This window comes from Paroedura picta, chromosome 3 (genome assembly GCF_049243985.1).
Source record: "Paroedura picta isolate Pp20150507F chromosome 3, Ppicta_v3.0, whole genome shotgun sequence".
Taxonomy (NCBI): domain Eukaryota; kingdom Metazoa; phylum Chordata; class Lepidosauria; order Squamata; family Gekkonidae; genus Paroedura; species Paroedura picta.
The window spans coordinates 55,923,101-55,950,319 of record NC_135371.1 but is presented as its reverse complement, the minus strand read 5'-3'; the positions used below and the strand labels follow the sequence as shown (position 1 = coordinate 55,950,319).

At 44.3% G+C, this 27,219-nt stretch overlaps 1 protein-coding gene across 4 annotated transcripts in view; it reads right to left on the bottom strand.

The window, feature by feature from the left end:
- The window catches only part of STIMATE (STIM activating enhancer), a 61,430-nt gene that overhangs the window by 23,587 nt on the left and 10,624 nt on the right, over nucleotides 1-27,219 (bottom strand). For 3 of the 4 annotated variants that reach the window (XR_013229067.1, XM_077325766.1, XM_077325765.1), the window contains exons 2-3: nucleotides 5,575-5,623; nucleotides 2,040-2,135 (exon numbers count right to left, since the gene is read on the bottom strand). Coding sequence is in view for 3 of the 4 variants with exons in the window: in XM_077325766.1 (XP_077181881.1) it covers nucleotides 2,040-2,135; nucleotides 5,575-5,623 (145 nt within the window). In the remaining variant the exon portion in view is untranslated. Of the gene's footprint in view, nucleotides 1-2,039; nucleotides 2,136-5,574; nucleotides 5,624-25,910; nucleotides 26,033-27,219 lie in introns of those variants that run through there. The other variant, XM_077325768.1, reaches the window with a different exon arrangement.

Here is a 27,219-nt window from a genome sequence, read left to right as displayed (position 1 = left end):
TCTCACTACAGAAAATTTACGCGTCATCTCATATAGCTTTTAGCTATCATAGATAATGTCTATATATGCTGTCTTGAAGGCTAATTTTTTTTTAATTTTGAATAGCAAACACAGAAACACAAAACATGTACAACTAAGGCTTTTCTTCTTTCCTTATTCTTTGCAAGATCTTTAGCACTACCACCTAAACACACACTTCAGTGCTTAAGTTGCCATTTTTCATAAGAAGCCACTTATTATCCTTGTACTCAATCAATTTTCTACAAACTGCTCTTCATTTTAACAAGCAATTTAAGAGCACTGTCCAGGTCTCCTTCATGCCAGCCATCCAGAGTGTTCCTTTGAGCAAGGAGCTCTGTGTTGCTTGGAAACTGAAAACTTGCTGCCTAAGCCTGCAAGAATAGGCTAGAAACCGCATTGAAAAGCAAGGTTTGGGAGGTTACATTACAAAGGAAAATAGGCCTCATGCACCCCCTCCTTTTGTTCTTGGTTAGAACTGAGACATCCACTTATAACTGATGAGTGTTATTCTGTTGTACTTCTTAAAATAAATGCCCTAAGTACATACATAGAAAAAAGTGAGTGGCAGGTGTCATCTTAGAAAGAACAGATTGGAGTGAATGCCTCAACTAAGACAATGACTGTGATATGTGTACATCATCTAATGAAAGGAGACGCTTTATCTTCAAAACTGGATGCATTTGTGTATGGATTGATTTAATCCAGCAGACTCCACATACTTGCAGTGCAATCCTAAAGAGAGTTAATCCAGTTTAAGTCTATTGAAATGAGTAGAGTCTATTGAAATAAGTCTACTGAGATGAGACTGGAATAACTCTCCTTAGGATAGCACTATTAATTACAATTTCTTACACTTAGAAGTAGCTCTAGAGTTTGTCTGATTTAAGATACCTTTGGAGCAACATAAGGTTCCTTAAATTATGACTCTGAAATCAAATTGTTTGTTCTGCAGAAACCCTGCAAAAAGATAGATCTTTAGATGGGATTTAATCTTTTTCTGATTATCTCTAATACCTTTGTAAGAATGTGTTTGGCTTCTCTGACACTTTGAGATTAGTACACACAAAAAAGTTTGAGTCCTGTAGTATCTTTAAACGCAAAGACGTTTATTCAAGAGATAATCTTTTGTCTGCATGCACATTTCCTCCTATACTAATCTGAAGAAGTGTGCATGCATATGAAAGATTATCCCTCAAATAAAATTTTGTTGGTTTTAAATGTGCCAGTGGATTTCAACTTAGTTCTGCTGCTTCAGATCAACATGGCTACCTACCTGAAACGAAAGGTTCCCCCCCCCACACACACAATTACATAAAGAATTTCTGTTTCTACTTAAGTTGGTTTTAGAGGCTTACAAAATCACTACACTGAGAATCCAAAGAAGTAGCGAGTATTTCCATATGCCTACAGAAAATAAATTAAATGAGTTCAGACATTTTTATCGGAATGCTCTGGTGAAAATACAGAGGCTTGGCTCAGGTTTACACAGCCACCAGAGGTCACTGTAGTCCCAAAAATATCAAGCACTATCATGCTGTACTACTAACTGTTCATCTATTTCTCATCTTCTATGGAACAATTATGCCACCTCGTGGACTAAGTAAACCACCAATGAAAATTTAATTCACAGTTCTTCATTTGTAAGAGTACTCTTTCTTACATTTAGGAAAGCAATGATCGAATACCATTCTGTACAATATCGAATACCATTCTGTACAATAAGAAACCTTTCTAAAATGTTGTCCTGAACTGATACATGAAGTATTTAATATATTTTCAAATTAAATGTTAAATCTATTAAGTGAAAAAAAGGATATTCTGCATACTCAGCTTCATTCTTGAAGCACACTTGGCTACCTCTTTCCACAGAAACAAGGAAATCAAAGTCATGGGAATTCGTCTTTTGTTTGAATGCACGTCTGCAAATTCACAATATCAACTGAAATTGACATGAACTCACAGTGGCAACTGAACTTCAACAACATTGTTCCACAAAGCATTAATGTATACACACTTACAGTGAACAAGGGTCCTCTCCAGTAAGATCTGATAAATATACATTGGCAAAATGGATGAACAACATCCCTATGGCTTGTTTTGAAGTATCCAAAAACCTAGAGAAATATTAAAAATGGATCAAAACATCAGAAGTAGACATTAAAGAATATCACCATAGAATTTCTCACTAGAACACTGTGAAATTAGAAAAGCAGAACTTCACTGAAAAATATCAAACAGGCTCTGCAGAATACTTCTGCATGACTTGTTGTCATGGACTGCCCTGGTATAGCATGGAAGGGCAGCTCCTCTTCCTTGGAATAGGAGAACAACCTGCCCCCAAGATCCTCCTTGGCAAACTGTGATTAGATTTATTAAAATATGGCTCCAGGCCAGGTACAAAACTCACACAACTAAGAGTGTACAAATGTCTGATTAAAAACACAAATCCAACATTGAAAACATTATAAAACTATAAAAACATGTCAAAATTACCCAAGGCAAATTTCCAGTAGTACAGTTTTGTTGTACCGTATTTGCCGGCGTATAAGACGACTGGGCGTATAAGACGACCCCCCAACATTTCCACTCAAAATACAGTACTATGGGCCACTATGGGCAGCTATGTCTATCCCAACTGAAGTGCACCCGGAGTATAGGACGACCCTCCCCCCCCCCACTTGGAGGCATGTTTTTCAGGGGGGAAAAGTAGTCTTATACGCCAGCAAATACTGTACTTTGAATGCTATGGCATAGTATTTGGCTATTTGTTTGGTGACCTCAGTATTTCCCCTGGGGAGGAGGCTCTTATTTCTCCTTTCTCAGAATCACCAGGGATCCAGGGCAAGGAGGGGGGGGAAGGCAATGATTTTATTTTGAATTCCCACATACAGTGAGCATCTGAAGGGGACATGCCCCATGTCTCTGCTTCACATATAGATTCTCTCTGCTTCTGGAGTATTTTCATAGTGCCCTTCAAGCAAAGCAGGTGGTAAAGCAGAGTACTTCATAAGAGTATATGCCCTCCTTTGGCTCTCAATCTCCAGAAAGGACAGATGAGCTGTGGGTTTCTGAATATATTTGTTTTTTTTGGGGGGGAGGCATGAACATTAGAGATCTTGGCAGGTCTAGTTGTTGCTCTGTGTCATTAATCCTTTCTTTAATGATGATTTCCTGAAGGGACCATTAGTCAACACCAATATTGCCCCATGAGCCAGCATAGACCCACTTATAATCAGCCTGACTGCAATGGTAAAGGGCAAGAACTATGGACCAGGTATAGGAATGTACGCCTGGAAGCCTACAACCTCTGCTCCACTAAGGGAATTCTAGAAGAGAATGATAAGTCCTTGTAGGGATCTAGACCCCCAGTACTCCTCATGAATAAAGAACTCTAACATGGGAACCAAGAGCACTTGAAGGTAAATTCCCTACATAAACCTGCAATCCATATCGGATCAACTTGTCTGTAGCTTTGCTTATTATCCCACCAGTTGGTGGACCTGCTTTATTGCTATTCTTGTTGCCTGACCCCTAGAATTATATATTTGTTTGTTTATTTATTTATTTTGAAATTTATATCCTACCACTCCCAGAGTGACTCGTAGCAGGTCACAATAGCAGAAATAAAACATCCCAATCCCCCCCACATTAAAATCCAATAATACACAACCAAACAGGCAGCAATAAAAACTTTCTCCCCTCCTGGTCCCGGGATGTTTGTGCCTCGGGGGAATGGGAGAAGACCAGATATTAAAGTTGGCCTGGGAAGGGGCCCCAAGATCTTCCTTGCCCCTGCCTTTTGGAATATATATCCTGATCCTGGACTAAGGCTTTGTCTTCTGACAATCTTTGATTGTGTTATTGGACTTTAGACTGAGCCTTTAGGACTGTGACCTGAGAATCCCTGCTGTCAGACCCTGTGGTTTATGGTGGCCACCTGGTGGCCAAAATACTCATTACCTGTTCTAGTAGAGGATGATGAAATTTACTTGCTTGATAGAAAGAATGGGAATCAACTAAAATACCTGACTTCTCCAAGTCAGGTTAAAGCATTAAAATAGACACAGTAATTTCTGGATTAAATATTATAAGTTTCCTAGCAGATTCAGGGTCATTACTGGTACTTGAATCTAGAGATGCCATTTTGTATTTTACCAGGAGCATCCACTAAACTTAAACGGTATAGATTATCCCTCCCTTATATAGGTATGCTCAGTTTTCAACATATTCATATTTATGACTTAACTAAGAAGTATTTCACCTCATGGAAAATCATTTTGCCTGGCAACTATGAGTTCTTGCTTCTGGAAAATATAAGATGCTTGCAACAACTACATTTACTTGGAAGCAATTTTATTCATTGGGACAGGAATTCCACTTTATTCACTGGGACTTAGTATCAAGCATGTGACTGCGGTTTTTGCCTATACTATAAGCTATATGGTATCCTTTCATATGCACAGAAATCTCTTTTTCATATCTAAGCAGAGCTAAATATACGGTGCAAAAGGCCCAGCTAAAGAATCTGGATTATGCTTCCAGAAGCTATACTGGCCTTAAGCCAATATGTTTTTATTGGGGCAACAGCCTGTATAAATATGAACTTGTTGAGAAACATGCATTTCAAAATCAGTATCTTAATTTAAACCAGTTTTTCAAGACTGGTCTTTCCTCTGCATGATTTAAATGGTCAGATTAATTAGCTTGACCTAAATCAATCCAATTTACTACACTCCACAGTTTTTTTTACACAATACTGAAAACTTAAAGGGAACAGTGAGAAAATGATGCTGAATCAAGCAGTAGTCAGTCATGAAGGGCATCTACTGCTTATGGTTCAAACAACTTATATAGGACGTGAGAAAGGGGCTGCACTAAGTCCCAAGGGCCTCTTTTTGCCAGGCCTGTTCTAGAATAACTGACTCTTTTTGGCCATGGCTTCTACATAACCTGAAAAAGCAGCAGTAGGCCTGGCTGATTAGTGAGAGTTCATTTCAGCGACACTAAAGCTGACAAAGCTTTTAATGGATTCTTGGAAACCAGACAAAGCCTTCAAGAAAGCAAAAAGGATTTCATTTCGGAACTTCTAGCAAACTGATCACAAGGCAAGGAAAACAATTCACATCATGTTCTTTGCCCTGACAGGTAATGTTTCTCTTATCCAGAGTCTCTGTAATTTAAATCTAAATAACCAACTGTTCCTGCAGCTAAGCTTTATCAGCTCTAAGGTGAATGACCATGGTTCAGTGGTAGAACATCCCTTTGCATTCAAAAGGGCCCTAGTTCAATCTTCAACATCCCCAGTTAAAAGGACCTGGCAGTCGTGGTTGTGTTTACATTACTATTTCTGCTATTCAGAATGGACAGACCATGACCTCACTCAGAAGATTGCTAGGCATAGAAATTGCACACAAATACATTTTTTAAAACAACAGTTGACACACTTGTGTATCAGGCAGTACTACAGCTGCCTGTCTCTTGTAATGCATCCCCCAAATACATAAGATGAATATCTAATAAATGTAAGGCAGTTCAGGGATCATTAATACTTACCATATTCTCCAAGGCCGCCTTTCATGCTTTGGTTCTCTGAAGCGTTTCACTAAAAGAAAATTAAGGATAATCAGTGGACGGCTACATTTGAAATAGCCACCCTCCCATCAGCTGAATCTTCCTGTAATTTTCAATTATTCAGTTAAATGAAATTTAATTAACTGTTCAAGAACAAACTGCAACCAGACGCTCCTAATGACAGCTAAATAAGATGAACCGTTTGAATTTCCCCCAATGTTCTCTATTAATGTTTAAACACAATTGTTTGGATCCCACCAACCACTGGCTGAAAGTGAACGGAGCCAACATTCTCTTCCACGCAGCTGTCCCTTTAGAGCTCCAGAAAGATTAGTCCTGGGGTTGTTGGACCTGCATAAATGCACAGTTACATGAGGGGGGGCACTGTAATGTCCTGTCATCAGAGCTGGTTTGGATAAAAAGGAAAACAAGGCCTTCCACAAAACAGTAAGTGAACCGAAGAATGCAAGCTCAATGGCCTGCTTTGACTTTATATGAGAACCAACCCTCAAGCTAATTTCAGATAGTGATATACTGCTACAGGGTCCTTCCAATCAGACAGGGAAATATTTATGCAATTGACAACAACAGAGATATTTTCTCCCAAGAAACCGAAAGGTCACAATGTGCTTGCTGCTTAAAGGAATCTGTTCATTTTATGTTTAATACACATAATCCATGATCACATAACTTATCTAGTAGGAAAATCAGAGCAAACTGCTCAATTTGCATTGCAACTGCCTAGGTCTGGGGAAAGTTGATCGTCTTAATACCTTTCCCCCATTTGCTTAAAGACAGTATCGGAAGAGTCTGTTTTCACAAGGCTAAGAAAATACAGGCTACAATTGACCAATGATCAACTACCACTTCCCACGGGCCCTCGCCCTGAGCCTGTCTCCTATGGCACTCACTACAGTTCCGCCCAACCCACCAGGCTATCAGAATGCGTTAATTTAATGTTCTCCATATTATTCTATATTCTACTACGTTGCTTGCTGTTATCACTGTATTATTGTTAAACTAAGTTATATGTATTGTTTCTGTTTCATGTGAACTGCCTTGAGCCTTTAGGGAGGGTGGCATATAAATATAATAAATAAATATGCTGTATTAACTTTCACACCAAGGCAATCTAGTTTTATATGAATCTTCTCCCTTATCCAGGTATTATTTTTATTTAGTTAGTTATTTAGATTTGTATACTGCCCTTCCCTACGGCTCTAGGCGGTTTACATAAAATATTTTGAAACATTTATATAGAACACTCTCAAAATCAATATAACAATATAACAAGAACAAGAACATACCAACAAGAACAGTATTTTAACAATAACTTTGACACTCCCTCAGTAGGCTCGATCCCTCAGTCTGGGGGGAGACCTGTAGATGTTATGGGTCAGTCGGCCTCACCAAATGCCTGGTGAAAGAGCTCCCTTTTGCAGGCCCTGCGGAATTGTGGCAGGGCCCTGATCTCTTCGGGGAGCTCATTCCACCAGGTGGGGGCCAGGACTGAAAAGGCCCTGGCCCTTGTTGAGGTCCGACGTGCCTCTTTAGGGCCAGGGATCCACAGCCTGTTGGAAGCGGCAGAGCGTAGCGCTCTTCTGGGGGGTATAGGCAGGCTCTCAGATACACTGGGCCCAGACTGCGCATGGCCTTAAAGGTGATTACCAAAACCTTAAGCTTAATCCAGAATTCAACTGGGAGCCAACCGAGTTCTTGGAGTACCGACTGGATATGAGAACTCCATGATGATGAGTGACAATCCTGGCCGCGGTGTTCTGCACCAGTTGTAGTTTCCGGATCAAGGATAAGGGTAGGCCTGCGTAGAGGGAGTTGCAGAAGTCTAGTCTAGAGGTGACCATCGCATGGATCACTGTGGCTAGGTGCTCTGGTTCCAGGTAGGGCGCTAGTAGTTTGGCTTGGCGTGCCACTGAACTCAAACTTATCTATATCCTGATTGATTGATTCTGGAATACCAGAATAAAGGACCCATCAGCCAACAACCAAAAATGTAGATGAAAATTGTAGCAGATTTGGCCAAAATGGAAAGCAACCTGTCTTTGCTGATTCACTGTTTGCCAGCTGTTGTAAAGGTGCCATAAAAGTACTGCTAAAGTGCAGTAAGACTTAATAGGGGGAAGGCTTTCAACTGTAGGTGAATTGTGAAGTAAAAAGCCCTAAATACAGGTAATCTAACACGTATAAATTAATGCTGGTTAGTCTACTTGCAGTTTTTACTGCCTGTACTCTAATAAGTCTCTGACAAATTACATCATGTCAGCCTGTTGAAGGATTCTGTACAGATTTTTTTACAAGACTTTTACAAGGTTATGATAATCTTCTAAAAACCTAATTTACACAATAACCAATTGCAGGTTTGCTCTCTGATGCTAGTAGCTCTTTTGGCTCACAAAGTAGTAGTTTTGCACACAACACTCCACAACTTAGAGGGAACATTGCACTGGATCACCTTATTTCATTTGCTTTCCAAGAGGGAAAGTCTTGATCTTAGCTAGGCTTAGAATGACTAGAATAGCTTTTATCCCTTAGGAAAGTTTTAAACTCTATAAGCAAATTAGTCTATTACCCCCACCTTCCATTAAATGGAATGAATGCATATTAGACTAATGCATTAAAGTATACTTGATGGTTAGGATAAACCTTTTCTTTTAATATATATATAAAAATGTTAAAAGAAAATATTTCTCTTAAAGTATCAAATATATTTTAATGCATTTGTCTAATTCAGTTTGTGGTACTTAAAACATTATTCACATACTGCCAAATTATAATGTTATTACTACTGTCAGAAACTTGTTAAAATTTAACTAATGCTATACTTTGCTACTGTAACAGCCCAGAAGGTGTTAGGGTAGCTGGCTCCTGCTTTGCTGTAGCACCTTTTCATCCAGGATGTCTGAGGATTCAAGTAATACATTTACTATACTGTGACCTCAGTATACTTGGTGACTCTGTGTGCTCCGATCTGCCAAAAGACAAAGCCTATTCCTCCTCCCTCTCTTTGATGCAGCATCCCTGCCCTCATTTCAGATGAGGTATAAAAGGAGTTTTCTCCTTATCCTTATTACTTGTGGACTGTGAAAATACTGCGTATGAAAAATACTGTCTCCAGGAAAACAACACAAATTGGCAATATGGTGGTGCTGGAGTTGAGAAGTTGGAAAGTAGTAGATGTGGATGCAGGGGAAAGTAGAGCTCACTAAAGGCTTTCCAGGAAGAATGGCTTTTGAAGGGATATTGGGACGGTAAAGTAACTTGGCACATAGAACAGAGACTGTTCTGCCTTAACTGGTGGTGTCATGTTTAATATAAAATATTTAAGAGCTGTAAAAGTTAGTCTTATTGAACTGACCCACACTGACACAATTATGGAGCTGTGTCATTGGCAGGGGAACCTTTTCATCTACATCATAAAGCAGGGACAGGAAGGGGAAGGAATGATCAAGTTGCTGGGCTATACATGAAAAAAAACATTGCTATACTGGGTAGCTGTCCAGAACTGAATCTTTTAATTATATTGCACATGTTACTTTTTAAAGTGGAGAGACCGTTTTTCCTTGGCCCATACTAATAGAACTCAGATACACAATGAAGACTATGGGCATTAAATTCAGGAAAGGAAGAAGAATGTACTTCTTTAGTCAAAAAGAAATTACATGGAGGAATTCCTGTCTTAGCATTTAAAAAGTGCAACCAAAAAGGGAGGGGGGGACACACAATATACAAGGAAGGTAACAAAAAAGTTGAGACCAAAAAACCAAGTTAAAATATAGCTAAATATGCAGTGCTAATATACAAAATATCTGAAACCATGATCGTCTAAATCAAAATGGAACCAGCAGCTAAGATGGCGGCGGACTGACATCCTCCTTGAAAAGCTCTCAGATAAGCTAGTCTTATTCTATTATTTTCCTACTAGTAAAAAAGCCCATTGTATACCAAATACAATGGGCGCTAGCAGGCGGGGGCAGAGCAAGGGACTGGCGAGGGTAGGGTGAGGAAAGGTGGCTTACCGGTGAGAGGGCTGTAGCGACGGCTGGCGGCTCTTTGGCGGCGTCTTCTGGCTGGCGGCCATGTTTTTTTGCCAGCGGTGTCTTCGTCGAGGCCGGGGGCTCCCTTGTGCGGCGGCTTGACGCGGGGAGAGGCGCTTTGCGGCTCTCGCCGCGTCAAGCCGACGGGCAGGGAGCCTCCAGCAGCCGCGCTCCATGCGGCTGCCGGGGGCTCCCTTGAGCTGCGGCCTGACGTGGCATCAGGCTGCCGGCAAGGAAGCAACTGCGAGCCTCGCTTTGCACGGCTCGCAATTCCTTCCTTGTCAGTAGGGTGGGAATCAGCCGGTCCAATTGGCAGGCGTCCAGAGGAAGGGGCCAATCGGCACCCTTCCTCATCCCGGACAGAGCCCGCCCTAACTCCTCCCACACAGCCCTTACGGCTTTATTTAGTCCGCGGTGCTGCGGGCTGTGTTAAGATAGTTTTTTATTAGTGGAGTTTTATCTATCTACTCATTTTATTTTCCTTTTTACTCTACTCCATTAACTGGAGACAGTTTTAAACATCTATACTAAACTTGACCAAATCAACATAATACTTGACTTGGCTAAAACAACTTTGAAATCCCTCTCTGAGAAGCTCCTCTCCTCTCCCCCTAGTGGTACTGAAACGGGTCTGCAAGCAAATACGGCCAAGACACCTACTAATTCTAAAACAGTGAAGTCCATTCCACACATGTTGCCCTGCCTGTCAAATGAACCTCCTCGCACAATTAGCTGCTGCTTCCAACCAAAGAAGCTGGCCATGCTAATAGGAAATATAAGGTTCAATCACAACAAATGGAACTCTAGAAGATCAATCAATCTCTCTTTTTCCCAGATTTTGGACTGCAAGCTCAATGATATTGACATTATAGACCTTCATTGGCTGCCAAGTGCCTCCTTTTATAGAAGAGTAATAGTTACCTTCGGATCGGAAAGGCTTCCTTCGCTACTCATGAACAAACAACGCTCCTTGAGAAACTTCTGGATATTTCCAACCAGAGTCTTTGCTGACTCAAAACCCCTACCTTTGTGTAGTTCATGATATCTCACCACATATCCGAAAGCCTCTTCCCCTGCTACCGAAGTACCTGGGAAAAGGCCCAGATCATCTACCATCACTAAAGAATAATCTAAGAGCATATTTCCCCGTGCAAGTCACACCTGCTCTACAGCCACTTTACCAAAGGGTCCGATGAAAACTCAAAAGCTCAATTCTCTACTCCCAACTGCAAGTCTGTGCACCAGCAACACATCTACAAACATACCAAAAAACTCTACCTCAAACCATCATCAACATTCTCAGAGATCCAGAACTACAGAAGCAATAGAAGCAATGGACTTTGACTTTTCCTCAGACCCACAACAAACTGGCTCACTTCCTCAAGATATTATGTCACCCTGTGATTCCTTATTCAACCAACTGCCTGTACCCAACGCGAGCCAATCAGCAGACAAGTGTAACAACCAGTCTGACCTAGGGAGGTAAAGGTAAAGGTATCCCCTGTGCAAGCACCGAGTCATGTCTGACCCTTGGGGTGACGCCCTCCAGCGTTTTCATGGCAGACTCAATACGGGGTGGTTTGCCAGTGCCTTCCCCAGTCATTACCGTTTACCCCCCAGCAAGCTGGGTACTCATTTTACCGACCTCGGAAGGATGGAAGGCTGAGTCAACCTTGACTCGCTGCTGGGATTGAACTCCCAGCCTCATGGGCAAAGCTTTCAGATGGCTGCCTTACCACTCTGCGCCACAAGAGGCTCTTCCTAGGGAAGCCATGTGATAAAGCAGAAGGCAACAAAAAATCAGAACCTCCTGATCAATCTTTGATGCTCCCCCACTTACTCAATATCTACAATGACTGTGATTTGGCCATGCAAACTCCACTTAAATCATGCCCCAGTCTGATACCACAAGCGATGTGTAACAACAAATCATTGGCACAAGAGTTGTCTCAAGCTCTTTTAGGAAGTCCTGCATGTAACCCTACTGAACTTGAGAATCCTTCCGCTCCATCAGCTATTCCAAGAACCTCCATCCTTAATGGCTGCATTTTCGATGATTTTGATGGCGTTCTGGACCAAATCTCCAATCAGATTTGACTATCCCAGAGGCCAACGGCTAGCACTTTCAATATTATTTTGTGGAATGTTGCAGGTTGGACTAACAAATGCAGCGACGTAGACTTTACTAATTATCTTTCTAACTTTCACTGCATTTTACTTCAAGAAACCTGGTCAGCTGACGCTCCCAACTTCAAAGATTTTATAGTTTACCATTCTCCCGCAACTAGAGTTCATCGCAAAGGTCGTTGTAGAGCTGGGTTAGCATGTTTTGTCAAAGCCAACTCAGGATTCAACAGTCTATTTTTAGGATTTTGTTCCCCGATTGCTATAGCTATTCTGCTGTCGCTCTCTGCGGACTACCATATCATCCTGATTAACACATATTTACCCCCAGTTACAACTGAGAGTGAATTGAACGATAACTGGTCCAAACTTTCAGAATTCACTTTAACAACCCAAGACCAATTTCCCACGTCCCACTTAGCTGTCATGGGAGACTTCAATGCTCGCATAGGCGCATCTAACTCAGACCTAGCCTCCTCCCTAGGGATTGTCACTGAAGATTTTATACCTTTTCAATTTTCTTTCAACCGGTCATGCCACACTGAATAGGTCTCAAATTGATCGAATACTGTCTGGCACACAATCTGCTTGTTCTAAATGGCCTCAACCAATTTCCTGGTTCAAAGGACTTCACTTTTTGCACAACCCATGGTAGGAGTGTACTTGACTATAGCTTATGTTCTTTCAATCTTTTTGCATCAGTATATTCTCTGTCAATAGGCTCACGCACCGAAAGCAACCATCTACCACTCCAGCTCTCATTCCAAACCCTTTATAATGTTACTCCAGACCAAGCTCAACTCTCTCCCCTGGAAAACACTATGTTCCTTAATAGAATTAGATGGTCACCTAAAGTTGGCAGTGAACTCACTCTATTCCTTAACTCTGCTCAGATGACTAACCTAAAACAGAATATCACTAGAACTGGCTCCCCCTCTGAGGTTCTAAGAACATTTGACCAAATTGCTTTGGCCTGCAGATCTAAGGCCCTACCCCTAAGATCTACTACAACTCGACCCTCCTCTTGGTTTGATAATGATTGCCTCGGTGCAAAGGTTGCTCTGAGGAAGTCATTCCATGAAGCTCGTCTGTCCAAAGACCCCACTTTGTTAGAAAACTATATACTCCAAAAAAGACAATATGAATCTCTAATAAACACTAAGAAGCGCTCTTACTATCAGGCAAAATGGGACCATCTTTTAGCAGCATTTAAATCTAACAACAGCAGCTCTTTTTGGAAAATGATTGCAAACTACTTAGGTGAAAGCAACAGGCCATTTAAATCTTCTATCCTTTCCCAAACATGGCACAATTATTTTTCTACACTTTTTGTTCCCTCCCCAATCCAAAATAATCATCTCAGCTTACCCTCTGCTGATTCTCTTCCTAGCTGCTCACCTGTCAGTCTGGATGAAATTGAAACCCTTATCCAAGAACTAAAACTAGGCAAATCTCCAGGGCCTGATGGTCTACCAGCTGAACTATTTAAACTAAACTCTAACTGGTGGAAACAACTCCTGGCTGTCCTTTTTACAGCTATCGACCAATCGGGAATATTCCCTGAATCCTGGCTCAATTCAATCATTGTGCCTATTTATAAAAAAGGTGGTGCCAGCTCTCCAGAAAACTACCGTCCTATCAGCCTTCTATCCATCGCCAGCAAAATGTATGCCAAACATCTAGAACTTAAACTCCTAGATTAGGTGACTTCAAATGACCTAATAGGTCCTGAACAAATTGGCTTCACTAAAAACTGTTCCACCATAGACCACTGCTTAACCCTCTACTCTCTTGCAGACAAATATCTTCATACAGGTAGGAGGAAACTCTATGTAGCTTTTATTGACCTCAAGGATGTATTCGATTCTATCTCCAGGTGTTTACTATGGAGAAAATTGCAAGATCTTAATATTGATTCGCGCCTATTACTACTTCTAATGAACCTCCATTCCAACAATACCTGTCAGGTTAAATTTACTGAAAAGGGTCATTTAACAAATCAAATCCCCATCCTGAGAGGAGTTAAACAAGGCTGCGTCCTTGCTTCTCACTTATTCAACCTCTTTTTACATGATCTTCCAAAAACCCTAAGACTCACTAGTGGTCATCCACCCAAACTAGATAAACTGCCAATCCCACTTCTTCTATATGCTGATGACACCGTCTTGCTTTCCCATTCCAGAATTGGTCTGATTAGATACCTGAATGCTTTCCATAAATATTGCCAACTCAATGACCCATCGATAAACTTCAAAAAAACCAAAGTGATGGTCTTTGCACAGAAGTGGTCTCCCTCAAACTGGCGCATTGGTGGTCATAAAATCGAGCAGGTCAAATGTTTCAAATACTTAGGAATCACTTTCCAACATAATTTGCATTGGACCAAACATAGAAATAGGATTACTTTGCAGGCTAACTGTTCCATTACCCATCTAAACCGTTTTTTCTTTCTTAAAGGCAATCAGTTTGTCCCAGCTGTTTGTCGTGTGCTTGACTCTAAAATTCTCCCCCAAATTTTATATGGCATCCCTCTGTGGATCTCAGGTTTTAACAAAAACATGGAGAGGTTACAGTCTGTCTTTTTCCGGCAGATTTTGAGAACTCCAAATTGCGTCCCTTACTCCTCTTTATGTCTTGAAACTGGACATAATCTTCTTAAAACTAAGGCCTGGATTTTCACCTTTAAATATTGGCTAAAACTGCATTTTAGGGTTCGATCAGATAGCCTATTGGCCTGTTTACTGAGAGACTCTTTTAAATTTAAATGGTTCTCTACCATCCTGACTACACTCCAACAAATTGGCATTGACTACAATTACATCCTATCTCTGAATGAACCTTCCATTATGTGCCAAATCAAACAAAGGCTACTTGATCACGAATTCCAAAAAATCCATCTCACTGTCCCCGCAATTTGCTCTCCCCGTGCGCTTGGTCTCCAAGACCGTTTATGCACTGGGAACTTCTCTGCCCCAGCTCCCGTGCAGGAGCACAAATCAGGGGCAGATGAGGTGCACCAGGCCAAATGCATTCCCATGTGGGTGCAGGAAGCGGTGGGGCAACCTGCTATGACTAGAACTCCAGCCCGCAGCCCAGCATGAAACCTCCAGTGCATAAACGGTCCAAGTGAAGCACGGGATAATGCCAGCTTATTTCCCTAACTTGGCAAATCCCCTCTATCGCAGAGCGTTTTCGCTTGCTCGGCTTAACGCCTTTCCATCCAAAGTATTACAAGGGAGATTTGCCAAGATCCCCTTTGAAATCAGACTATGCACCTGTGAATCAAGTTCTCCTGACACCATCCAACATATCATACTGGATTGCCCCTTGTTCACTCAACAGAGAAGGCATATCATACCTCTTATACCAAAATGGAGAAACCATTCAAGAGACGGTTTGCCAATTTTTACTGAGTGATAAGGATGCTGACGTCACTTTTATTATGGCTAAATTTCTGTCCTCAGTTTTTAAACTTAAACTGTCCGATGTATCTTGACTATCTTTGTATATCCTCCTAATCTGCTTTATGCCAATAAAGGTATGGTATTGTATTGTATACATTGAACTCCATAGGACTTTCCCCCAAGTAAACATGCTTGGGGAAGATTACACTTTTATAAAATTTTCCCACCCTGGCCTTATCTTTTGGGGGTTTCTGTCGCACCTGTCAATTATTAGATCACAGTAGATTAATAAAGTTATAATGATCTGTTAAATCAAAATGGTAGGCATCCTGGGAGGAGTTGGTGTTAAGGTTTATGGGACAATCAGGTTCATCATTGGCGCCTGTAGGCCTCTGATTGGCTATCCACCCACTGGCTGCCCAATCAGATTAGAATTCACTCCCCTAACAGTCTTCCCACAATTCTGCTGCTCCATCACAGTTTCTGGCCCCTCACATACCTCTCCTGAGATGAGTGAGCTGCCAGGGGTGCCTGGGGGCTCTTCAGCTTCACCCTCCTGAGACAATGGCTCCTGCCTACAGAACTTAGGGAAGCCAGCCTGTTTCTTCTCTGAGGGGGAGCACCTACCCCACCCTACCTGCAACTGCCCTCTTCTCCCTCTTTCAGACCCTGGGGCACACTGGCCGCTAGGCCGTCCCTCCCACCCGACATGGAGGCTGCCAGCATGTGCCTCCACGCCACCTCCCACCAACTCTGAGGCATGCCTGGAGGCCAAGAAAAGCCCAACGGCTCCTGCCTAAACTGCAAACAGAGGAGAAGGCCAGGGGGAATGCCAAGGAGAGGGGAAGGCCCCCAAGCTCCAGACTAAAGACATCAGTTCCCCTACAGAACATGGATGTTTTGAAGAGAGAACTCTCTGGTACTGTAACTGGGGATGCCACTCTCCAGGTGGGACCTGGGGATCCCCTAGAATTACAGCTCCAGACTAAAGGCATCAGTTCCCCTGGGGAAAATGCATGTTTTGAAGGATGCAATCTGTGGTAGTATAATTGGGGATGCCAGTCTCCAGGTGGGACCTGGAGATCCCCTAGAATTACAGCTCCAGACTAAAGAGATCAGTTCCCCTAGATTTGCCACCACACCACCACAATCCCCCAACACAAAACACTCCTTCCTCCCCATGCCCTGGCATGCAGTACAACCCTCCCCTTCCTCTTCCTACCACCATGCTCTAGCACCCTTTTTATTTCTGGATACAACAGGCTTTACCCTTAGTTAAATATAAATCACATTACTGACCAGGGGTCTGCAGCCATCCAACTAGTCTTAATGGACTTGACCACAAGCTAGGGAACTGGCTGCTTCTGCCTGGAGGGCTTGGTGGGTATGCCATGGGTGTAAAAATGAAAGTGGAGGGAGTCAGTAGTGGCATGGTATGGGAGGGGGTCTGGGCTGTCTTCTAAGCTCCTGCCCTTCTTTCTGGCCTATATGAAGCAGAGCTGCATAGTAGTAGTAAAGGTAGGAGAAGGGAGCGGAAGGAGAGTGAAGGGTGCAGGCGGTGATGTCATTTCTGGTGACAAGTCACTTCTGGGGGGCATAGCAGGGAGCTGTGGCCAGCTGACAAATTCTGGAGGTCCCGGAAGTTTGAAAATTTCAAGGGCTCCTTCGCAATCAAAAGGTTGAAAAAGGATGTTCTAAAGGTTCTGTATACCTATGCCTAACATGTAGACAAAAGTCTAAATATAAGCACAGGGCCTGCAAAAAGGAGCTCTTCCGCCAGGAATTTGGTTGAGACCAGGCATAACCAACAGCGACTGAAGGGCCCCGGCTCCCCCCTCCCTCTCAGAACTCCACCAGAGTTCTCTGGACCTGTTTGCACTGTTGCACTGTTTACACTTTTATATTGTTACTAGTAAATAAGCCTGCTGCAGTCGTAATGCAGCGGGAGCTAGCGAGGCTTGCAAATGTGGTGGGTGGTGCTGGGGCAGGGTCGGGCCGGGGCCTGCGTCCCGCGGCGTGACCTACCTCGTAGTTGGATCAGGAGGCGAGGCAGTTGCTGCGGGCGTGGGCGGGGAGGCGAGCGGTGGTGGTACTGGGCGTGACGCCGCAAGTGTTTCCTGAGGGCCTGAGGCCGGGCAGGCCGTGTGCGCGTGGGGCAGGGGCAGGGGCCGGCGCTGCAGCCGCGGGTGGCGCAGTGGGCAGCTGCAGCAGCGGCAGGTGGCGGTGCAAGCGACTGCAGCAGCGGCGGGTAGCGCTGCGGGACGCTTCCATCCTTGTGGGCTGGGTTCAGTCGGTGCGTACTCGGAGGTAGCAGCTGGACTGCCCTGGTCGCGCAAGGAGGCAGCAACCGGCTGGGCGGAATCCGAGCGACGAAATGGCAGCGGCCGGCCACATGGAGGCTAGCTGGAAGGGGGGGCGGCTGCAGCAGAGGCGGGTGGCACCGCGGGCCGCTTCCATCCTTGTGGGCCGGGTTCAGTTGGTGTGTACTCGGAGGCGGTGGCAGGGCCGCAGCAGCTGGACCGTCCTGGTCGCGCAAGGAGGCAGCGACCGGCTGGGCAGAATCCAAGCGATGAAATGGCGGCGGGTGGCCGCATGGAGGCTAGCTGGAAGGGGGGTGGATTGTGAGGCGCAAAGCGCCTCCTGATTTGTCAGTCCGGTGCCAAGGGACCAATGGTGAGCCGCGCACGGAGCGGATCGTCATTGGTCCCTTGGCCCCGGACTGACAATCGGAGGGTCCAATCGGCAGGCGCTTCGCGCCTACCGATTGGATCCTTCGATTGTCATTCCATGGGAAGGGGCCTATCGGCACCCTTCCTATTTCCCGGACAGGGCCCTCTGACGGAGCCCTTACTCTTTTATTTTATCCACTCCGCGGATAAAGATACTGTTATATCGTTACAACTATGAGTTATTAATATTGTATGGCTATTCATATGGACTGTTTCATGTATTGTTCTTATGTTCTATGTAAACTGCCCTGCGCCTCCGGGGAGGGCGGCAAATAAATACATAGATAAATAAATAAATAAATAAATAAATGGTACAAATTATTTACATATTTACGAATCAAGTGCATTTCAGCTAATAGCCTTCCTCAATGGTAAAATTCAATGGAGCATTCCAAAAGTTAAACAAACCATTACACAGATTGAACCAAAAACTCATAAAATGACATATGAATGTATCATTTTAAAAAGGCATAGGAATAGGAAAATAATTAATTATATATCTTACAGACATATTTTAAAACAATGAAGCATATGAAATCGGGATAATGACTTTACTCGAACTCAAATGTTCACCCCTAGAGTAAGTGGACATAAATAAACAAGACACAATGTGGGGAAATAATCAAGATGCCCACAGATAGAAAAACATCTTTAACAGCAGGTTCGCTGTTAAAATAACAGACTTAGGGGTAAGTGAGCGGAGAGTGGGCATGGCCTTTCCAAGGCAGGGAACAATTGGGATGCTCTCTGCCGGCATTTTCGGCAGTTTGCCCCTGGATGCTCCCCTGGACACATGCAAGGGCCCTGGGGGTGGGGGCCTCGATTCCTGTTGGGCCTCTGCGAGGTGTCATGAGGGCTTCCTGGCCCAATGGGATCCAGCAAGGGGGAGGGGGTCTTTCCCTTCCCTCTTGTGTTGGTAAGCCTCCCTCCTCCCCAATGACACCATGCTTGGGAGCCATTCCCGGGTGTGGGGCCATTGCAAACTGACAGGGCAGGCCAGGGGGAGGGGGGAGGAAAGAGGCCTCCTTTCTCCCCCCCCCCCAGCCTGCCCTGTCATGTTAAAATGGCACCACGCTCAGGAGCCCGTTCCCAGACATGGGGCCATTGCATTCCCTCCTCCTTCCCACCTGCCCTGTCATTTTAAATGTTCTCCCTTCTTGTGACCTCCCCACCCTGTCCAAGAGCCATGCTAGCACCTGCTGCATTTCCAGCAGGCCTTGCGGCTAGTAAAACATAACTAAGCAACTACAAATGTACATAAAAACCCTTCTGAATTTTAGAAAAGATATATATCTAATTGAAGATAACAATGGTACTATAGTTTTTGCTTAGGCGTTTAGCCATAATGTGTTTGGTCACAATAAATAATTTGTACCTTTTAACCTGTATCTATATTTGGAATTTTTTTTCTATATTAGGCATACATATTCATATATGCAGAACCTTTTGAAAGTGGTTTTTAAATGTTATTATAAAACCTTTAAATATATAATTAAAGTATATTTGATGTTTTGTATATTAGCACTGCATATTTAGCTATATCTTAACTTTGTTTTCTGGTCTTAGCATTTAATAAACTCACAGGATCCAGAGAGGATAGTATATGCATAAACATTTTAACGGTTGGCAGCATTCTCCCCCAGTGCCTCATGGACTACAACTTCAGACAGTTTCCCCCGCTCCACCTTGACTGTCAGGAGAGAGGGGCTGCCACTTATTCAAGGCTCCATCTGCATGCCCATTAGATCACAGAAATAGTATAGCACTATCTGCACAGTGATTTCTACCTGCACTTGGACCCAAGTCTGGTGGATAAACAGGAAGTAGTGGTGGTCAGGGGTATCTTTCTCCAACTTTGGCTAGCAATCCAGCTACACTATTTTGGGGCCAAAAAGATCTTGCCACTGTGATACATGCTAGGTTTGGGTGTTTTGGCCGCTGAAGCAGCCAGTGCCGCGGTATGGGGGGAAGGGGCGTGCGTGCATCAACAGGTGCACCGGGGCCTCCCCTCACCCCTTGCTGTGGTGCTGGCTGCTTCAGGCACGAACGGCCACTTCGGCGGCCAAAACACCCAACCCTATGCCCATGAAACAGCTAGGTTAGATTACCCCAATACACTCTATAGAAGGCTGTTCTTGGAGACAGTTTAGATGCTACAGTTGGTGAATTAGGCTACAGACACCAAAATGTCCCCCTGCCCTAATACACATGGGGTAGTCACAGTACACAGGTGTCCACCCTGCTCCTTCTGCCTCCATTTTTTTACGACTGATAAAATGTTCAGACCATGGACAGACAACCTCCAGATGGGGCCTGGAGATCTTCTGGAATTGCTGCTCATCTCCAGACTATAAAGATCAGGTCCCCAGGCAGAAATCACTACTTTGGAGGGGTGACTGTGTAGCATTGTATCCCACTGAGGCTTAGGGATGCCAGCCTCCAGGTGGGGTCTGAGAATTCTCTGGAAGTACAGCTCATCTCCAGGAAGTTAGGCTGAAAGGAAAGCTCTCTCCCCTCACATGCATCCTTTCAAAATGAATGCACGTGGCCCCAGAAGCCCCTTGGTTGCTTGGCTGGTGATGTCTGCCCTTCTGAAGCCTGAGGCCCACTGCTGGCAACTGCAGTCACTTTTGTCGTCTGCAAGGCCAAGTCATTGCTTATTAAAAGTGGATCACCTAGTTTCCCCCAAAGTCTCACTGTCTACTTTCCTGTAAAACTAACTCTACTTGAAAATCTCAGCCACTTGTGCCTTTGAGTTCATAGGACCTTCCTGGAAAATACTGTTTATATATTTACCAGGCCAAGCTTGAAAAAAGTCACTTTAGTTCCCACATCTCTCCAGCCATTTACTTGTTCGCTATTTACAATTTTGGGCTGTAAATATTCTTTATTTAGGTTTTCCTGCACTTTCCAGACTCTCAGGACTGATGCTGGTCTGTCTGTCTGTGCCCCAAAATACAAACAGCTGCTGGTAAGGGCTAGCCAAAGATCATAGCCCAGGAGGAACACACCCACACCACTCCATCCCAATCACAGTCTGCGAGACTCTACCATCATCTCTAGATCACTGCTCACCTCTAGATTATATTGATCAGCTCTGCAGACAAAAATGGCTATTTTGAAGGCCAGACACTGAGTTACTGTACCATTTTCAAGTCCCACATCCAAACCTCCATGAATATTTCCAACCCAGGGGTAGCCAACCTCCAGGTGGGGCCTGGAGAGCTCTTGGAAATACAGTTCATCTGCAGATTATAAAGATCAGCTTCTCAGGCAAAAGGACTGCTTTGGATTTTGGATAGGGTTGCTGTGGAGAAGACACATTTAAGGCCTCCCACAAAGGTTGTTGTTCAGTTGAAACATTTGAGGCCTACTACACAGTCCTGTCACATCCAACAACTTCCCTCACTTTGCCTCGGACCACTGATGGAGCTGGAAGGTGGCTGGTGAGTGCGCTCCCCCCTCCCTTCAGGCCTGCTGTGAAGGAGCCTCTGTCAGCCCCTGACTAAAGGGAGTGAGGTGTTTCCTTTCGAGAGCAATGCAGGGGAGTCCGTGGGTGTACGTGTGCTTTCCTTTGGGGGGGAAGCTTTCCCCTTCTGCCTAAGAGTTGGCTGACAGAAAAGCCCCTTCTCACTTAAAATACTGCTCTGGCCGCCCTCAATGCTGGAGGGAAGAAACAGCCAAGCCATGTGTATTTCTTCTGCGCGACTCTCTGCAGATTTGAGGCCTACTACACAAGGTTGCCCCCTTCAAGGATCGCTGCCTTGCCATGGCATGAGAGCTCTGACAAAAGGTGATCCACTGGAGAAGGAAATAGCAAACTACTCCAGTATCTTTGCCATGAAAACCCAATGGACAAGTTGAAAAGGCAAAACAATATGACGCCAGAAGATGAGCCCCTCAGGTCAGAAGGTGTCCAATATGCTACTGGGGATGAGCAGACGGCTAGTACGAATAGCGCCAGAATGAACGAAGCGACTGGGTCAAAACCAAAAGGACGATCAGTTGTGGAAATAACTGGTGGCGAAAAGACAGTCCGAAGCTGTAAAGATTTTTATTTCATAGGAACCTGGAACGTCAGATCCATGAATCAAGGCAAGCTGGACGTGGTTAAACAAGAGATGACAAGACTGAACATCGACATTTTAGGAATCAGTGAACTAAAATGGACAGGAATGGGAGAATTAAATTCAGGTGACCATCAGGTATACTACTGTAGACAAGAAACTCGCAGAAGAAATGGAATAGCCTTCATAATCAATAAGAGAATAGGAAAAGCAGTCTTGGGATACAATCCCCAAAATGGCAGAATGATTTCAGTTCGAATCCAAGGCAAACCATTCAACATCACAGTAATCCAGGTCTAATGCCCCAACCACTGCTGCTGATGAGGACGAAGTTGACCAGTTCTATGAAGCCCTACAACACCTTCTAGAAGCAACGCCAAAAAATGATGTGCTTATCATCCTGGGGGATTGGAATGCTAAAGTAGGAAGCCAAAGGATAACTGGGATAACAGGCAAGCTTGGCCTTGGAGTACAAAATGAAGCAAGGCACAGGCTGGTAGAATTTTGTCAAGAGAATACAATGGTCATAGCAAACACTCTTTTACAACAACCCAAGAGACGACTCTACACATGGACAGACGGTCAACACAGAAATCAGATTGACTATGTGCTCTGCAGCCAAAGATGGAGAAGTTCTATACGGTCAGTAAAAACAAGACCAAGAGCTGATTCTGGTTCAGATCATGAGCTTCTTGTTGCAAAATTTAGGCTTAAATTGAAGGAAGTAGGGAAAAGCACTAGGCCACTCAGGTATGAAGTAAATCATATCCCCGACGAATATACAGTAGAGGTGACAAATAGATTTAAGGAATTAGATCTGATAGAGTGCCTGAAGAACTATGGACGGAGGTTCGCAACATTGTACAAGAGGTAGCAACTAAAACCATCCCAAAGAAAAAGAAATGCAAGAAATCAAAATGGCTGTCTGAGGAAGATTTACAAATAGCTAAGGAGAGAAGGGAATTGAAAGGCAAGGGAGAAAGAGAGATACACCCAATTGAATGCAGAATTCCAGAAAAAAGCTAGAAGAGATAAGAATGCCTTCTTAAATGAACAGTGCAAACAAACAGAAGAAAACAATAGAATGGGGAGGACCAGAGATCTTTTCAAGAAAATTGGAGATATGAAGAGAACGTTTCATGCAAAGATGGGTATGATAAGGGACCAAAATGGTAAGGACCTCACAGAAGCAGAAGAGATTTTAAAAAGGTAGCAAAATTATACTGAAGAACTATACAAGAGCGAGCTTAACATCCCTGATAACCACGATGGGGTAGTTACTGACCTGGTGCCAGACATCCTGGAATGTGAAGTCAAATGGGCCTTAGGATGTCTGAGCAACAATAAAGCTAGTGGTGGTGACAGCATTCCAGTTGAACTATTCAAAATCTTAAAAGACGATGCAGTAAAAGTGCTACACTCAATATGCCAGCAAATTTGGAAAACTCAACAATGGCCACAGGATTGGAAAAGGTCAGTTTATGTTGTGTGGAGCACAACAAATTGTGGCAAGTTCTTAAAGAGATGCGAATACTAGAGCATCTTATTTGTCTCTTGAGAAACTTATAAGCAGGTCAAGAATCAACAGTGAGAACTGATCATGGAATCACTGATTGGTTCAAAATTGAGAAAGGAGTCCGGCAAGGCTGTATACTGTCGCCTTGCCTATTTAACTTGTATGCGGAGCACATCATGAGAAAGGCGGGATTAGAGGAGTCACAAACTGGGATCAAGATTGCAGGGAGAAATATCAACAACCTCAGATATGCAGATGATACCACTATAATGGCAGAAAGTGAAGAGGATGTAAACTGCCTGTTGATGCGGGTGAAGGAGGAGAGTGCAAAAGTTGGCTTGAAACTCAACATCAAGAAAACAAAGATCATGGCATCTGGCCCTCTCAACCCCTGGCAAATAGATGGGGAAGAAATGGAGATAGTGACAGATTTTATTTTCCTGGGCTCCAAGATCACTGCAGATGGGGACTGCAGCAAAGAAATTAAAAGACACTTGCTCCTGGGGATTTGCTAGACAGCATCCTAAAAAGCAGAGACATCACCTGCCAACAAAAGTGCGTTTAGTCAAGGCTATAGTCTTCCCTGTTGCAATGTATGACTGCGAAAGCTGGACCATAAGGAAGGCCAAGCATCAAAGAATTGAGGCTTTTGAACTCTGGTGCTGGAGAAGACTCCTGCGAGTCCCTTGAACTGCAAGGCAAACAAACCGGTCAGTCCTAGAGGAGATCAGCTCGGACTGCTCCTTTGAAGGCCAGATCCTGAAGATGAAACTCAAATACTTTGGCCACCTCATGAGAAGGAAGGACTCCGTGGAGAAGAACCTAATGCTGGGAGCGATTGAGGGCAAAAGAAGAAGGGGAAGACAGAGAATGAGGTGGCTGGATGGCGTCACTGAAGAAGTAGGTGCAAAATTAAATGGACTCCGGGGAATGGTAGAGGACAGGAAGGCCTGGAGCATCATTGTCCATGGGGTCACGATGGGTCGGACATGACTTCGCACCTAACAACAACAACACACAGGGTTGTTCTGCAGATGAAACAGGAGGCAAAAGAACCTCTGCAACAGCATCCATTGGGCCCAGAAAGCAGAGTGAGGGCTTCCTGGCCTCAGGGGGAAAGGAGGTCACCCCCACCCCCCAGTCCACTTACTGTGTCAGAGTCAGCAGCCAGGGGCTAACTGGCTGCAAATTTGCAGATTGCCCCTGGCTGTGTTGGGGGGGGGGGGGCTGGCTGTGTCACTTCCCTATTGGTCAAAAGTCCAGGGGCAGGGCCAGTCTGATCTTTGGACCCATCGAAGGCACGATTGGACTGGCCCTGTGCATTCTCTGCCCACCTTGGCCTTCACTTTTTATATTATACAGTGTAGCTGTTCCAGATGTATACACACTTTGTATTTTAAATTCTTTTTGATGTTTGAAATGATTTCATGTTTGCTACCTTGAGAACCGTAAATTGGATGGAAAGGCAGCATAAAATGTTTTAAATAAAAATTTTAAATGCCCATTGTGTGTACATTTGGATCAAGAACAACGTAGACATTTAGCAACAAGATACCAATCATTGGCAGACTCCAAAAGAAACTGTTTGCATACAAAACCTTGGAATTCTTCAAAGAAGAAAAATGAAGTTGAAGTTTGCCAACATGCAAAGTGTGAGCTGCCAGCTGGAAAGGAATAATAAAATGAAATCTGAAAGTGGAAAAGATTATGTTTCTTTCAGGGGGAGGCAAGGATAAAAAACTATTCCAGTCCTCTGATGCTACTTTGTAGAAAGGGCTAATAATTCAAGAAAACTTGCCCAAAAGCAAAACATCTCTTTGAAGAGGCATCTCAGTTTACAATAAAGAAAACTGACATCACAAACACAGGAAGATGAAAAGTTTCCTGGTCTGTAAGACAAGCAGACTTCCTACACGGTGAGCCCTCCCGGCACCTTCCCCTTGTCCTCGGGACAGGAGCTGGGATGCTGCATCAAAGACGCAGCATCCCAGCTCCTGTCGCGCCCGCCCCAAGGCTCACACACCGCTACAGCTATCCCTTCTCCCTCAAGCCCCTGCCCACGACGCCGTGCCTCCCTACGAGACACACACACACACACACATTCACGCTCCCACCCACCACAAAAGACCTACCTCCTCCCACATAACCCTTCCCATGCTGCCGCTGCTTCGACTCCTACACATACGCTCCCACACACACACATGCAAACATCCACCCACCCCTCCATCACCCCCTTCACCCCCAATAACCCCTTCCCACCCTGCCCCCGCTGCCGCACCCACTCACCGCTACATGCCCCGTCGCTACCAACACCCCTTCTAACCCCGCTGCCACGCCACTACGCCTGCCGCCATCCCCGCCTTTCCCACCTCCACCCCGCCCGTCCCTTTCCCCACATGAACAACACTCGCTCCGCGCCGCCTTACCTTCCTCCTGCGCCTCCAACGCCCTTTTCTGCCTTGCCGGTAGTGCTGTGGTTAGGCCGCACATCCTGCGCGGCCGCCGCCACGGCCCTACACTGAACCAGGCATGCGCGGACTCCGGCGCATGCCTGGTTCCTTTTCCCTATGCAGCCCCGCCCCACCCCTCTACTACGCATGCGTGCCATCCCGCTGCCTTGCTACTGGCTCCCCTAGGCCCACCATGGACACAGGACCACACCCGTCACTGCGACTTGCCCGCCTACACTCTCTCTCCTGCCCTTCTGCTGCCTACAGCCCCACGGCCGCGCCGGCCTCAGCACCCAGGATCCCTGCCAGGTCAGTCACCGCTGCCTTTCGCCTCCACTTCCTTACCAGGCCCGCCCAGACCACTCCCGCCACTAATATATATATTAGTTTCAAAGCCCATACCATTACATACCATTAACATACATGCAACAAGAGCTGCAGGAATACACAGTAACTCAAGTATATATATAAAAAAAACAACCAACCTGTGCTCATCATATATACTACTGCCCAGTTACTGGGGTCTATTCAATGTACTGGCTTTCACCTACAGTGCACCTTATATGGGAGCAGGAAGTAGTTACTGGACCACCTTGTACCTTTGTAATCCTACATTCTGCATGTCTTGCGCTATGACAGCCTGCTATTAATTCTGTTATTTTGTATTCTTAGTCCTAATCATTAATACTGTGATTCAGTTTTTTATTCGTAGTTTTGTTCATTGTATATCTTGCTGAATATTCACATTATTGCTCTCAGTTTTGCGTTAATCCTATTGCATTATTCATGCAGTGTTGTATATCATATGATTACCTTTTCCTTTGATCTGTACTGTATTCCACCTTGAATCTCAAATAAATACATTTTGCACTGAAACAACAGACAATATGTGTCTTGCATTTCATGGCCTTTTAATTCCACTTCTATGTTTTTCCTCCATGTATGTATACATTTTTATATTTAGGCTTAGGCTTTTATGAAGTAGACTAGCCCACAAAATAAGTATAACTACAATAAGCTGTCTTATGGCAACCCCATGGGGTTTTCAAGGCAAGATGCATTCAAACATGGTTTGCCATTGTCTACCTCATGTCACAATACTGGTGGTCTCCCTTCCAAACACTAACCAGATCCAACTCGGCTTAGCTTCTGGGTTCTGATGAGATCAGGCTAGCCTGGGCAATCCAGATCAGGACCGTTAAGGTGCCCCAATTTTTGTACAATAATTGATAAACACAACAAAACTTGAGTCCAATAGTACCTTTAAGACCAACAAAGTTGTGCT